A 15204-nucleotide genomic window follows, 5' to 3' on the forward strand; every position below is an offset into this window, starting at 1 on the left:
TTGTCAATAGGAAAAGTAAAATAATATTGTTTTCAGCTTTAAAATTTAGATACAGCGGAGAAAATACTTAAGAAGCCTACTTAAACATGTATTTTTTGCTCCATCTAGCTTGTCCACAAGTAGCCATAGCTTAAAGCTGATGCTGAAGCTGATGCTTGTTTCTCAGTTGGACTGAACAACAACAGCAAAACTGAAGATAGCAATAACCAGAGGTGCAATGCCGATGAGTTCATGTGTGAAGAGAAAAATAAATATAAGTTACCACTGTTTAAGTTTAAAGACAACTTTTAGATCACTACGTTGGAATAAAAAATGCAGACACAGCAAGTTACTGGATGAAAGGCTAAGCATGACATCAGGCTTGTGTGTAAATGTTTTGTCAAAATTATTTTTACTAAAAATATCTGTGTATAATGATCCCATGATAGGTCAAGACATGCAGTGAGACCGGAGAGGTGTCGTTTTTTGGCAATACAGTTATCTGTTTGCGAAATAATTGGTAAAACTTGACATAAAAACAACCAAAACCAAAAATAGAGATTTACATATTTTGTTTGTTTGCTTGTTTTTCTTTTTCTTTTCTTTTTTTTTATTCTTTGATGTCATCCAAGTTTTGTGACTTTTTTTTTCCAACATCAATTTACTGGTACCATTTAGGCACCAGTACGCTTTCAAAAGCATTAGTTTGGATACAATACCCAACCCTACTCATAATTAATGCTTTTATTCTGTAAGTATACTCCAATGATTAAAAATGACAGTACAGACATTTATAATGTAGATACATTTAACCTAAAATAAATGCTGTTCTTTCAAGCTCCATTCTTAAAAGAACTTTGTGACCAAATGATTCATTGTATCCACAAAAGCACTAAGCAGCAGATGTTTTCAAAATTGATGTTAACAACAACTGACGACAGACTATTGAATTATTAATTTATTATTATATAATGTCTTACATATGAAGCCAAAACCTGCTTGGAACTACCATTGCTGTGCATTACATGCCAGTCAAAATCAAACATTTTGCAGTATATCAGCCCAGTAGTATTTAACAATAATAAATGTTTAATTAGCAAATTAGCAACACAACAGCAGCAGCATATTAAAATAATTTCTGAAGTACAACGTGATAGTAAAAACTAGAGCAAAGATGTCCAAACTAGGGGCCGTAGGCCAAAGTTGGCCCGTGGTAAGCTTTGATTTGGCCCACCATCTCAGAATGGGGATCATTGGGAAGAATCCCTTTAACAGAGAGTTTCATTTTGAATTAAATGTAACTTTTTGGACTGTTTTATAGATTTATAGCAAACTGAAATTAAGCATTTCAATTAAATGTTGTAAATGGATCAGATTTTTAATAATGTAAATACTGTCTCTCCACAAATACAGGACAATGCACTGGGCATGAGACAATAGCGTTTTCAAGGTAAACGCGGTTTGGAAATATGTAAGATTTTTTATTTACTATTTTTTTAGGTAACAGTACCTCCAGCAGAAAAGATATCAAAAGATGCTATTTTTAATAGTAAAGAAATCTGTGTTTCAGAAAGAAATGAAGACAGCTGAAGTCAATGATTCATTTGAATTTTATTTAGCCTGACATGTTTACTGTTCCAAAATATTTTAAATGTTTCTCAAAATAAAACATACTGTATTGTGTTCAAAGGTGGAAAAGTTTATGTTTTTTTACCCAAACATTTAAAAGAATATATTTTAGAGCAGTAATCACAATACCGTCAAACCGTGATATTTTTATCCAAGGTTATCATACAGAATGGGACAGTAAGAATCTTATACCCACCTATGTCTACAATGCACATAATATAGTGAGCAAATCAACTTGGCATTGAACTCCATTGTGTAATAAGTGGGATCGTTTTTTTTTTTACTATAATAAATTCATATATATATACAGTTGAAGTCAGAATTATTAGCCCCCCTGAATTATTAGACTCCCTGTTTATTTTTTCCCCATTTTCTGTTTAACGGAGAGCAGATTTGTTTCAACACATTTCTAGACATAATAGTTTTAATAACTCATTTCTTATAACTGATTTATTTTATCTTTTCCATGATGACAGTAAATAATATTTGACTAGATATTTTTCAAGACAATTAAATACAGCTTAAAGAGACATTTAAAGGCTTAACTAGGTTAATTAGGTTAACTAGGCAGGTTAGGGTAATTAGGCAAGTTATTGTATGACGATGGTTTGTTCTGTAGATAGTCAGGAAAAAAATTAGCTTAAAGGGGCTAATAATAATTTTGTCCTTAAAATGGTTTAAAAAATTAAAAAATGGTTTTATTCTAGCCGAAATAAAACAAAAAAGACTTTCTCAAGAAGAAAAAAAATATTATCAAACATACTGTGAAAATGTCCTTGCTCTGTTAAACATCATTTGGGAAATATTTAAAAAAGAAAAAATAATTCTAGGGGGGCTAATAATTCTGACTTCAACTGTATATTATCTTTTAAACGGTCATTAATATTAATACCAGGAAAATAAATTAGGAAATTACCCATTGCCAAATTTAATGTAATACAGTTTGATATATTTATTTTCGGCTCGCAGCTCTCAATCAACTTTGGTTTTTAGCCCTTCATAAAAAAAGGTTTCAGTACTCCACCACCCCACTATTTATTGGTTGCTGGAAATTCAACGTTTCCATCGCAACAGTTATTTTACATTTAAATAACATTTCACAGTATTGTGGTTTTCACTATATTTTCTTGTCAAATAAATGTTGATCTTGGTAAATAAACAAACAAACAAACAAACAAATTAATAAATAAATAAATGAATGAATGAATGAATGAATGAATGAATGAATGAATGAATGAATAAATAAATAAATAAATAAATAAATAAATAAATAATTTTTAATGATTCATTCATTCATTCATTTTCTTGTCAGCTTAGTCCCTTTATTAATCTGGGGTCACCACAGCGGAATGAACCACCAACTTATCCAGCATATGTTTTACGCAACGGATGCCCTTCCAGCTGCAATCCATCTCTGGGAATCATCCATACACACTAACTCACACTCATACACTATGTACAATTTAGCCTACCAAATTCACCTGTACTGCATGTCTTTGGACTGTAAAGGAAAAAGGAGCACCAGGATAAAACCCACGCGAACGCAGGGAGAACATGCAAACTCCACACAGAAACACCAACTGACCCAGCCGAGGCTCGAACCAGCAACCTTCTTGCTGTGAGGCAACATCACTACCTATTGCACCACTCCGTTGCCCCAATTTTTTAAATAATTATTTTTTTAAACCAACCCCAAACCTTTTTCCTTATATTTTAAGTCCATAAAGAAAACTAAAAACTTGACTTAATATTTTGACTTGATATTTCCATGTTTATCACCAATTACCATGAAAAGTATGAACGCATATTTACAATAATAACATGCACCCCATACTTTCAGAATGACATCAGGCATCTCAACAGAGAACTTGCATGAATCAATTTTCCCACATTCGGCTATGGAATCCAACCGTATCCTTACTTGACATGCAAACAGGATCAATCATTCATACTGTATCACAGCTCAAATGTTCCACAACATTAGTTTAAAGTGGTTACAATCCATTCCACCATTCCAGAGCCTCACTTAAGTGGTAAGCTTACACCAACATGTGTGATTATCACCAGCTTGGCATAAGTAGTCACATTATCGACTCCAGCTTTTAACATGATAATTACATGTATATGTTAATTATTCATGACACATTTTCAGAAATGTTGAAGCAACAAAGCCGCAACACACAGAGCGAGTGTACTGTAAGTCAAGTTAAATGAGCAGAAATTAATTCTGACCCAGATTTTCCAGCGTTGAAAATGCGCAGGGATGTGCAATTGCTAGCAGGAAATATATGTAGGCTAGCAGCTGTTGCTACACATTCCCTGCAGCACTGCACTTCCTTATGATCTAATCCCAAGTGAAAGCGTGCATGCGAGTCTATGCTGCAAAGAGTGAGTCGGGGGCAGGTGGGTGCGGCATATTCACAGTATGGCGCTGCCCAGGGTTCCCCCACCCTCTGATTTGAGCCCCTGATGGTGAATTGTGTGTGTCTGTGCATGCAAGGAGGGGCTACTATGGAGCAGGAGAATATAAGGGTGTGTCCTTAGACATCCTACTATAAAAAGAAACAGTACGGTGCATGATCTTCATCTGTCCTGTCCTCACAACACAGCCCGAAGAAAAATGATTGGAGCATTTGTTCCTTGCCATGACTCATGAAGGCCTTCCTCTGGAATGACCCACTTTTGAACCATGCCATATTCCACGAGATCCAGATGGCACTCATCTGGGTAGTGTAACTTAATGTAGATGGAAACTTGTAATCTTTCTTGGTGAAGCTACTCCCATTCAATCAAATGGTCCAGATAGGGCATTAAGTGCAATCCGAACCATTGCATAAGAGACAAAAATATGCAATAAATTATATATATATATATATATATATATATATATATATATATATATATAGGGTTTTGATAAATATTACATATGGCATTGATAATAATAGAAAAAAAACATATGAATTACTATTGATTTTTTAATACATTGCATTTTTTTTTTCATTCCAACCGATGCAATATGAAAATCACTAGAAATAACGTTATTGATGTATATCTCAGAGGATCATGCAACCATGTGAATGTAAACATGCGGTATTGAACGTGCACATGCACATCCATGCAATGCACTGCATCAGTAATATCTTCAGCTATGTAGAACGCATTCATTAAAAGGCTGAAGATGAAGATGATGATGAAGATGGTGGTGATGATGTAGACTCATCCTATTTTGACCATATCGAGGGTGTCACACAAAGGGGCGACCAAGCCCATGCGCTACACAACACACTCAACATGTCTCAAGACACCACGAAATGGCAACAATCGTTAATTTAGCAGGTTGTTCAATAACAATACAACGACTTCATAAGGGAAATATCAGATGTCGAGTGCGCGCTCGCGTTTAATCGTGTTTATTGCCTGATGGGTCGCGCTGTTTATGGACATACGACGTCCACTAGATTATTAAACATCATTTAATCGATGTTGAAACAATATACAGCTTCCATTATGAAAGATATAAGGTAAAACACGAGTCCCTTGACTGAGAGATTCTTTCCATACTACAAAATTTACGTTACACGATCCCGAGACAAGCAATGTGCCTGCGCTAGTCAGTGAGGAGTTTCTTACAACAGCTGACAAATGAATGTTAAAAAAGCGAGGCATAGTGCACTTACTTCCTTTGTGATATCCTTTAAAAGAGGTTTTCCTTCACTTTGAGCGCTCTTGAACAATAAAAGCCTGTTAGACCGGCAGGCAGATGCTTCGGTTGGTCCAGCCCGGTAAACCTCACGCTTGCAGCAGCATCCAGACTGTGAGAGCCGGGCGTTGACCAATCACTGATGAGATACACGGCGATGGCCTCAGCAGCAGCCAATGGCGTTGCAGTATGGGCGTGTCTTGTCGTCAGCGGTACGTACCATTTATGCAGTTTCACAGGGGATTGAACTGGATCATTAAGTCGATGTGGCAACTGTGAAGAATATATGTTCTTTCTTTATAGCTTGCCTACTTTTATTTAATGAAAATTAATGCATTTTATAAAATTTAAATGAAAAATAAATAAATAAAATGTATAAAAAAAACTTATTGATCATTTTATATTAACTATATTATAATTATTATATTAGACAAGAAGACAATAAATAGATTAAAAGTGACAATAAAGACATGTATTCTGTTGCAAGACATAATTCAAAATACTTTGCACCCTTGGTAAGCAAAAACGACTTGGAAAATGAACAAATGTTAATGTATCCTTTTCTTTCTTTTTTTTCCCCGCTGGTGGTGTATTTCTGAGCAAAATCCCACTCGTAACCGTGTGATATGGATTTATATTAAAACAGCTTTGAGTTGACCATTGGCACTAGCTACAGCTATTTACAGAAGTGCTGATATGGAGCCTTAATTCACAGCTTGATATTCTTGATCGTCAATTGTCAATCTGGCAACCACTGTGAGCATGAAATAGGAGGAGGGGCCAGATAACACCTTATCCAATAATTAGAATTTGGATTGTAATACCTGCTTCAACCTCTTCAATATATACAGGATCTGTAAATACTGCATAGACTCACTTCAGAGTCAGCAGTAGATTCCAAAAGTACTGTCTGAGCCACTTAGTTAAGGCTGCTGTCATCGGTGATCATCAGCGCTGAGCTTTCACTGATGCCCCTACATTTCTAAAAGTGACAAGATCATTTTTTAATAGGCAATATTATCACGAATAAACAGCTTATTAGTATACTAAACAACTACGTTCTCACCAAAATAACTCATCATCAGAAATGTCTAGTTGGAAATCTCTAGTCTACGAGGAATGGTATGGTTCTCTTGGCAATACTGATGAGATTGCATGGTAGAAAGACTTCTCATCGAATTAGATCTGACAGCAAGTATGAATTGTTATGTGAGTTTATACGTATATATGTATCACAATCAGGGGCATGTATACTAAATACCTGTAAATGAAACAAACAACTATACATTTCTCACAAAAAAACAATACATTTATTCAAGTGTTCTCCAGCACAAGTACATAAGGAGCCATTTTTTCTTCGTTCTGGGTACATAAAAGGGGGAGAGGTGGCGGATGATTGCTACATTTGCTGTATGAGCAGATTGCAAAAGAATAGAAGGCCTGAAAAATGGTTTGTATGATACAACAAAGGTCACAAATATCAATAGTGTCACTGAGATATACAGAAAACCTGTCAGGAGAGAAAACAAGAGGCTGTTACAGCCAAATATATTCATATATATATAAACTCAAACAAAGCAAATTAAACTGAACATAAAAAGAAGAGAGGAAATCAAATTGTAAAAAACTATGAAACAAAAGAGAATGGAGGGCTGAATACATGGCATGGAATGTAGGACTTTGAAGCAATTCTGCCTGGATATTAAGCAAGTACATGTTAACAGCAAAATTTATTACAAGTTTTTTATTTCATTTTTTCCCATTATGAGTACATGATTTCCCACAGATAAGCACCAACTACAGCAATGTCTATTCTAAAACAATATAAGAATCTTTCATCATTTGTCATTATTTTTTTCAAGTACAAATTTAAAATGCCTTTGTTAATATCTTTATACGAGAGAGTAAATAATAGTGCTTCTCCAATACTACAAGAAACAAACGAAAGAGAAAAAAAATTATCATTATCAAGACAAGTTTATTTCTTTTCCAAATAATATACTTTTTCTCAATTAGATAAAATGTTTAGCACCTTAGGAAAACACCTACAATCCCTCTCTTTAAAAGAATCAAAAAAGCAAATTGAAACACGCTTTTGTATGTAGGGCTGTGCAGTAAAGATGGGACTGTTAAAATCACTTAGAGAACTCATCCTTTCCCAGCAGGCACAAGATGTCAACATGATGTCAGATTGACGTTGTACCAAAAAGAGATGACGTATTTTGTTTGGAAATGAAAATTGGGTTGAAGTCAGAACCCAATGTCAGACCGACGTCAATGTCCAACGTCCAACCTAAAGGCAACAAAATATCAACATCTAATGACGTTACAGCTTGACGTGTGGACGTTACCACAATGACGACTATCAGACGTTGGATTTTGGTTGCAATACCTAACAAATAAATGTTAGTGTTTAACGTCAATATGAATTAAGATGTTGGCTCGACATTGGATTTTGATCACCTTCCAACACAACCTAATATCAACCAATTATCAACATCAATTGACATCAAAATAACGTTGTCCTTAGACGCTGTTTAGACATTGGATTTTGGTCACTTTACAACGCAACCTAAAATCAACCAAATATCAACGTCATTTGACATCGTTATTGAACATCAAAACAACGTTGTCTTTAGATGCTGGCTAGACATAAGATCTTGGTCACTATCCAACACAACCTAAAATCAACCAAATATCAATGTCATTTGACGTCATTATTGGACGTCAAAATATTGTTGTCCTTAGATGCAGGCTGAACAATAGATTTTGGTCACTTTCCAACACAACCTAAAATCAACCAAATATCAACGTCATTTGACATCGTTATTGAACATCAAAACAACGTTGTCCTTAGATGCTGGCTGGACATTAGATTTTGGTCACTTTCCAACACAACCTAAAATCAACCAAATATCAACATCGTTTGACGTCGTTATTGGACGTCAAAATATTGTTTTCCCTAGACGCTGGCTAGATATAAGGTTTTGGTCACTTTCCAACACAACCCTAAATCAACCAAATATCAACGTCATTTCACGTCATTGTTGGACATCAAAATAACGTTGTCCTTAAATGCTGGCAACCTAAATCTAACCTAATGTTAACGTCTTATGACGTTGTGTGTCTGCTGGCTTTAGTTTTATCCCACATATAAATACGAATTACAAAACACATGCGCTGCTTTATAGCTCGTCAATTAGCCTGTTGCCATTCTGTCAATTACCCCCCCTCTTTTTGTTTTGATTCAATGATATATATTAGCAAAGAATTATATTTGTACATCTCATAGGTCATTAAAAAAAAGCAACAGACAATTTCTATGTACAAAATGTACAAAAAGAAACAAATCTGGGCATGAATATAAAATTTGGAAAACATGACAAATGTTAAGGTATGTAAGCAGTGCAATGCCTTAAATAAACAAAAGAGGATTTCATTATAGAGCCTGTTTCTAATCATCAAATTCACAAATTTAGCCTATATAAGCTTGCGTGATAACTAAATTATTGACATGGTCAACATCCACCATTGGCAAACATAATAATGTTTTTAGATCTACGCTGCTATAGGGACCAGACGCAGTAAGCGATGTCCCACTGACACCCCATACGACTACTTTTCCTACAGGGATATTGAACAAACACACTCACTTTGGGATTATATAGCGGTGAGCAGACACTATTTCGCGACGTGACTTATGATAAAGCGACTCTGTAGCACATGGAAACATGAGAGGGGAGCTATTCGAAATTCGGCCCCTTCACCACCAGCACGACAGATGGATTTTTTTCCTATCCTAGCTCATTCGTTCACATCTATTGGCACAGCCCTACTGTACACAACAAAGTATTACCTTATATAATGGTTTCACATCAATATAACATAATCAAAAACAAGAAACAAAAGAGAACGATTCACGATAATCAAGGAAAAAAGGATTTCAACAACAACAAAAAAAAAAAACTGAAATAAAGAAGTATACATATACAAAAGTGCTCGATATTGTTGGTAACGCAGCACAAAAAATTGCTTTAAAAAGGTAGAAGAACATTGTGAAGCCGCACCTTTGAAATTTTGCACCTGACTGAGAATAGCTTACGGACGGCTCAGGCGAACGCCAATTCACTTGGCCGATAGTAGACCATCGGCGTTCGTTCAGTACCCGTCGCGTATGCTAAAAGTTGTACAGTAATGATTCGAGCCTGGGCGACACTAGAAAAAAAGTAGCACCCCACAGCCTTTGATTTCAAGGTATGGATGACAAAAAACATCACCGCCCATGTGGCTGGTTTGCAGGCATACTGAAGGAAGCAGACCTCAAGGATTGAAAGGCTGAGGTGTCGTTGTTTTTTTTTTTTTCTTTTTGAAAAGAGCACCAGAGAATATTGTACAAAAAGACTGTAAAAGATATATAAAATGAGATGTGGCAGACCTGGCTTGACCTGTAATATTTTTTTTTTTTGTCATTTATTTGTTTCTTTTTCTCTTTTTCTCAAGGTTTCAGTCATTCGTTTAACCTGACAACAATACAAAACTTGACCCTCGTGATCAGTTTTTTTTTTCGAGTAGTAGCACCACATGAGTTGCAATGTTTTTCACCACCTTGAAGCACCATGTTGTCACCTATTACAGTAGTACCTTTTTTTTACCTTCAGTTGAATATAGAAACTGTAAACAAAGAGGTATTTGTGAACTGGTGTTTTGGATTGGTTAAGACAGAGCTCTCCTGACACTGAAGAGGAAAAATAAAAAAAGTCCTGCTCTCTCCGAGGCTCAAATGCTTGGAGGAGAGGAAATACGTGCACCGTTGTAGAATGAGATGGATCTTGCGACCCTACAGTCGATAAAACAAAAAATGTTTGGGAGAAATGCTCTTAAATTCCTCGCTTCTGCTTTGAAGTGTTACGTCATCTTTCAGTGCCTTTAAAAGGAGGCCATGTCTCAAGTATAGCTTTCACACATAAACCAAATACCGGATAACACTGCTAAAAAGTCAAAGAATAATTATTTTAAAAATTAAATAGAATTAAAAAAAAAAAAAAAAAAGAGTCAATTATTCCAAAACAGAATGATGAAAATAGAAACCCAACATGAAATACCGTTTTAGATGTTGCAAATAACAGATAAGAGCTTGGTTTTGATGCTCTTGGTGTTAAATCATATTTCGATTTTTTCTCATCTGTGCTGAGTTTAAGTTCCGACGCAGGCGAAGTACTCTTTGAGTGGTGCAAACAAGTGACGGATGACCGGGACGCTCCACGACCGTCCCAGCAGCCTCTGCCTGGCCAGACGACTCATGTTCGACACGTCTGTGTAATGGACAGGAAAGCCGAACACCCTGAGGAATAAGAGAGACAGGTTTCAATTTAGTTCAAATGTTCAACGCAGACCATTGGTTTCGGTTTGGTTTGATGCAACATCTGAAACAATGATGTGCCTATTTTTTTTATTTCATTAGGTTCCTTTAATAGCATTAATTCATTCATTCATTCATTCATTCATTCATTTTCTTTTCAGCTTATCAGCTTAGTCCCTTTATTAATCCGGGGTCGCCACAGCAGAATGAACCGCCAACTTATCCAGCAAGTTTTTACGCAGCGGATGCCCTTCCAGCTGCAACCCATCTCTGTAAAACATCCACACACACATAAAAAATATTTAAAACCCTTTTCAAAATTTATCGTTTAGACCTGGATCATTATTTTATATTAAATGTACTGTAGTTTATTGAGGATGTCCGATGACTAGATCGCTTCTGCTGAGCCAGCTGTGGTAGCTTAGCAACAGAGCCGCGACGTCAACACACAGAATCTGTAGGCACAGGTCAGCACGGTTGTCTAACCTAGCTGAGAATTCCGGGCCGAGAACGGTTTGTAATCGTGCTGCTCCATTCCAGGCTCAGTGGAGAAACAACCGTAACCGTACCGAAGTGTTCTTAGAATAGTTCGGCACGATAGTGGAAAAGCAGCTATTGACACACAAACTTATACACTACAGACAATTTAGCTTACCCAATTCACTTTTACCGCATGTCTTTGGACTGTGGGGAAAACCGGAGCAACTGGAGGAAACCCACGCGAACGCAGGGAGACTTCGCACAGAAACAGCAACTGAGCCGAGGCTGGAACCAGCAACCCAGCGAACTTCTTGCTGTGAGGCAACAGCACTACCTACTGCACCACTGCTTCGCCCCCTTTCATAGCATTGGTAATGTAATTTATTAGAAAATATATTCAGTTTAATAAAGTTAAGAAATCATTTAGTTGTTCAAGTGTGAAACAAGATGAAAGAGCGTTCAAACGCAAGCGCCATGAGGAGCAGCAGGCAAGTCTTAAAACTCCATTGAAAATACTATTGTAAAATAAATGTTCCCATTTTAAAAACATGACCCAGAACAATGGATTAAATTGATAAAATAAGCGTGTTAGAATGATTAAGCCCGGGGCTCTCTCCAGTTTCATCGGGAGAGAGGGGTGTCTGAGCTCAGGTAGGTCTAGAGAGCTCCCCGAATTCATTCATTCATTCCTTTGCCTTCCTCTGTTTATCAGGGGTTGCCACAGTGGAATACTCTTGGATGCCCCTCCATCCATAACTCCATACTAAGAAACACCCATACACTCTCGCACTAATATACTACGACTGATTTAATTTGCAATTTAGTATAATTCACCTATGCTGCATGTCTTTGGTCTGTGGGAGAAACCGGAGCACTCGGAGGAAACCCACACGAACATGCAAACTCCACACAGAAACAGCAGGGACTCGAACCAGCGACCTTCTTGCTGTGAGGCAACAGTGCTAACCACTGAGCCACTGTGCTGCCTTACCCTGAATTATGCTAGGAAAAAAGGTGAGGAGTCAGGGTGGATGGGGGATTCTTCAAGACGAAGATGAAATCTGGTTATTTATGTGTGTTTTGGATTCATCTGATCTGGTAAATGATGAGATAGCTAATGTGGGACTAGCCGGGGTCAATCATAAACAAATGATCCCCTCGAAATTGGTTTATAAATAAACTTTACTCAAACTATCCAGAAGGGGGAGTGTGGTGGCGCAGTGGGTAGCGATGTTGCCTCACAGCAAGAGGGTTGCTGGTTTGAGCGTCGGCTGGGTCAGCTGGCATTACTGTGTGGAGTTTGCATGTTCTCCCAGTGTTTGTTTGGGTTTGGAATTGTCCATTTTTAATTGTCCATGCTGTATGTGTGTGAATGAGTGCGTATGAATGTTTCACAGTGATGGGTTGCAGCTGGAAGAGCATCCGCTGCGCAAAACATATGCTGGATAAGTTGGCGGTTCATTCCGCTGTGGCGACCTCAGACTATTAAAGGGATAAGCCGAAAAGAAAATGAATGAATGAATATTACCTACAGCCAATGAGAAAGCAGCATCCACTAGTATGGGTATCTGCAGGCCATTAAGAGGTTAGGGGAGAAGTTTAAAGGGCTTCTTTTCAGTGTTTTGAACCCAGGAAATGAAGGAAAAACTAGTGGAAATTTGGCGGGAGCACCTGTGTCTGTTTGACTTGTCATCTGACCAACATCATAACATGGTCGAAAAAGAACAAAAGTTAAAGAGAAAATGCTAATTCCCTTCAAAACCCAGGTGAGCAAAATAAGTCCATTTTCTATCCCACTAAAGGCTTTTCTCGTTATGTAGTTATAGCTTATACTATGTGACCTCACATTGTTTCCGTGTCAGTTCTCATGTGTGTTTTGTTGTCAGACGTAGTTTGTGGACTGAGACAAAGTTGTTTGCGATTCTTCCTGTAGTAAAGTCATGCAGTGTGAAACCCCCTTGTCGCAGATTCTTGCATTGTAAACATAGCAGCAACGAAACTCTACCACAGATAGTCATGCAGCGTGAAAACATCTGTGATGTGACTACTTTAAAAATCATGCAGTCCAAACTCTGCATTCATTTACTCACTTTCACTTTAAATTGTACGATTTAAATTTCATTCATCTGTTGAACATAAAAGCAGATCTTTTGAAAAAAAAACTAAATTCTGTAACCATTGACTTCCATAGTATTTGCTTTTCCTACGATAGAGGTCAATGGTTATAGTTTTTCGGCTTTCATCAGATTATCTTCTTATTTTCTTTTTAGCAGAAGACAGAAACTCAAACTAGCGCTGAACAAGTAAAAAAAGAGTAAATAGTGAGTAGATTTTCATTCTTTAGTGAACTATCCCTTTAATAGTGAATCTTAAAGCATCATGAATTCATTTTGTCGTACCTCTCCATCTCAGTGCACCACAGGATGTCCTCCTTATCATTCATGAAAACAGGAAAATGCTGGTCTTTCCCCTGCTTTATGGAATTCGACCGAGTAGTGATGGTCCGCACTTTACCAAACTACAAAAGATGTGAAAAGAAGCTGCTGTTTTGTGCGGCCACATAAAGTCTTTCATTGAAATCAACTAATATAAGACGTACCTTAGCTGTCCTGCCATGCTCCAAACAGTCTTGAAGATCCAGTTTATCAGTGCACATGGCAGACATTGGTCTGAAAGAGGAAGAAAACACAGAACTGGAATACCAAAGTGAGAACAGATAACGAAATTAGTTCTGAGTATGATTTAGAGTGACAAACCTGTTCATGCCAGGCAGGTTCCCCCAAAAATAGCGTGCTCTGTGGGCTGCAGACACTTCCTTGGCATCAATCATCACTGGGTTGCACTGTATAAAATAATGGATGCATCAGTTTTTGTGTTTTTTTTTTTTTTCTTGAATGACACATTATATTTTCACAATATTACATCACAGGTTTACTTTAAAAAAAAAAAAAAATTTAATTGCAAAAGGATCATAAAGTACAACTTTACATTAAGGTCTCACTAGTTAATTAGTATATAGTTACTGCATTAAAATAGCTCCAGGCTGTAACGACGAGGGGGGGGGGGGGTGGACTGAGACAACTGGAGGTAAGATCCACAATACAGGTTTATTCAGCGTCAGGCAAGCAATGATCAAACAGGTGCAAACGGGTATATTCAGGCAGTCCAGAATCGCAGTCGTACAAACAGGCAATGGGTCGTAAGGCAGGCGGCTAAACAGGATAACAAGGAATAAAAGGCTAGGGTCTAACACGGAGAAACAAGACAGGGAGAAACACGTTGTAATGTCACTGGTATAGCTAACAAGACTCGGCAAACAGGATGGGTGAATGAGTGGTTTATGTAGGGTGAGTAATCAGTCTCTGACAAGGCTCAGCTGGTGAGAATGCAATCTTGATGAGTGAGCATGTGTGAGTGTGACCGGTGAGCATGTTTGAATATGTAGTCCAGGGGAATGCGGAAGTGTAGTCCTTAGTGTTCGTGTGGGAACCAGCGATCTTTGGAGAGCGATCGCTGGTTATGTGACACAGGCGTTGAAGATGCATTATTACATTAATGGCATTTGTTTTCATTTTAAACGAATACAACAGCACTTTTTAAGTTATAACATGAGCCTCCATTAAATGAAACAGTTACAAGGTTTAGATTTCATTAAGCCATTAAGTATGAACTAGGAAATCAACACTATCTAAAAATAATAAATACTTTACAAGTACTTTTTGGTTTTAAACTCAAGCTCATGCTTTATTGTAAGAAAATTTCTTGCAATTAATAAACCATAACTATAACTTTTGCCTCAATAAACTACATTTTGTTTTATTGTTAGTTATGAAGGTAATAGTTATAAGTTTAAGATTTGAGACATAGAATAAGATCATGGAGAATATGTACTTTATAGGTACTAATTAACAGTCGATATCTTAATAACATTGTTTTTTAAGTAAATTGTAAAGTGTTTAATAGCAATAGCAGTATAAAGAATTCAATTTCAGGCTTATGAAAATATTGATATTTAAAAATAACCTACTAAGTCTTCATGCCTTTGGTGCTATGATGA

At 36.9% G+C, this 15204-nt stretch overlaps 2 protein-coding genes across 15 annotated transcripts in view; both read right to left on the reverse strand.

Moving 5' to 3' along the window:
- dpysl5a (dihydropyrimidinase like 5a) overlaps positions 1 to 5437 on the reverse strand; it is a 37040-nt gene extending 31603 nt beyond the window's left edge. Inside the window, 1 exon segment of the mRNA NM_001018149.1 lies at positions 5286 to 5437. The gene's annotated coding sequence lies outside the window, so the exon portion shown is untranslated.
- A 1158-nt stretch (positions 5438 to 6595) lies between these two features.
- The window catches only part of dnmt3ab (DNA (cytosine-5-)-methyltransferase 3 alpha b), a 117360-nt gene continuing 108751 nt past the window's right edge, over positions 6596 to 15204 (reverse strand). For 12 of the 14 annotated variants that reach the window (XM_073927265.1, XM_009293199.5, XM_068214409.2 and 9 more), the window contains 4 exons: positions 13904 to 13989; positions 13747 to 13816; positions 13547 to 13665; positions 6596 to 10649 (listed from right to left, as the gene is read on the reverse strand). In XM_073927265.1, coding sequence (XP_073783366.1) covers positions 10502 to 10649; positions 13547 to 13665; positions 13747 to 13816; positions 13904 to 13989 — 423 coding nt within the window. In that variant the 3' untranslated portion in view covers positions 6596 to 10501. The remainder of the gene's footprint in view (positions 10650 to 13546; positions 13666 to 13746; positions 13817 to 13903; positions 13990 to 15204) is intronic. The other 2 variants (NM_001328167.1, NM_001018140.2) reach the window with 1 other exon arrangement.

This window comes from Danio rerio, chromosome 17 (genome assembly GCF_049306965.1).
Source record: "Danio rerio strain Tuebingen ecotype United States chromosome 17, GRCz12tu, whole genome shotgun sequence".
In the NCBI taxonomy this organism is placed as follows: domain Eukaryota; kingdom Metazoa; phylum Chordata; class Actinopteri; order Cypriniformes; family Danionidae; genus Danio; species Danio rerio.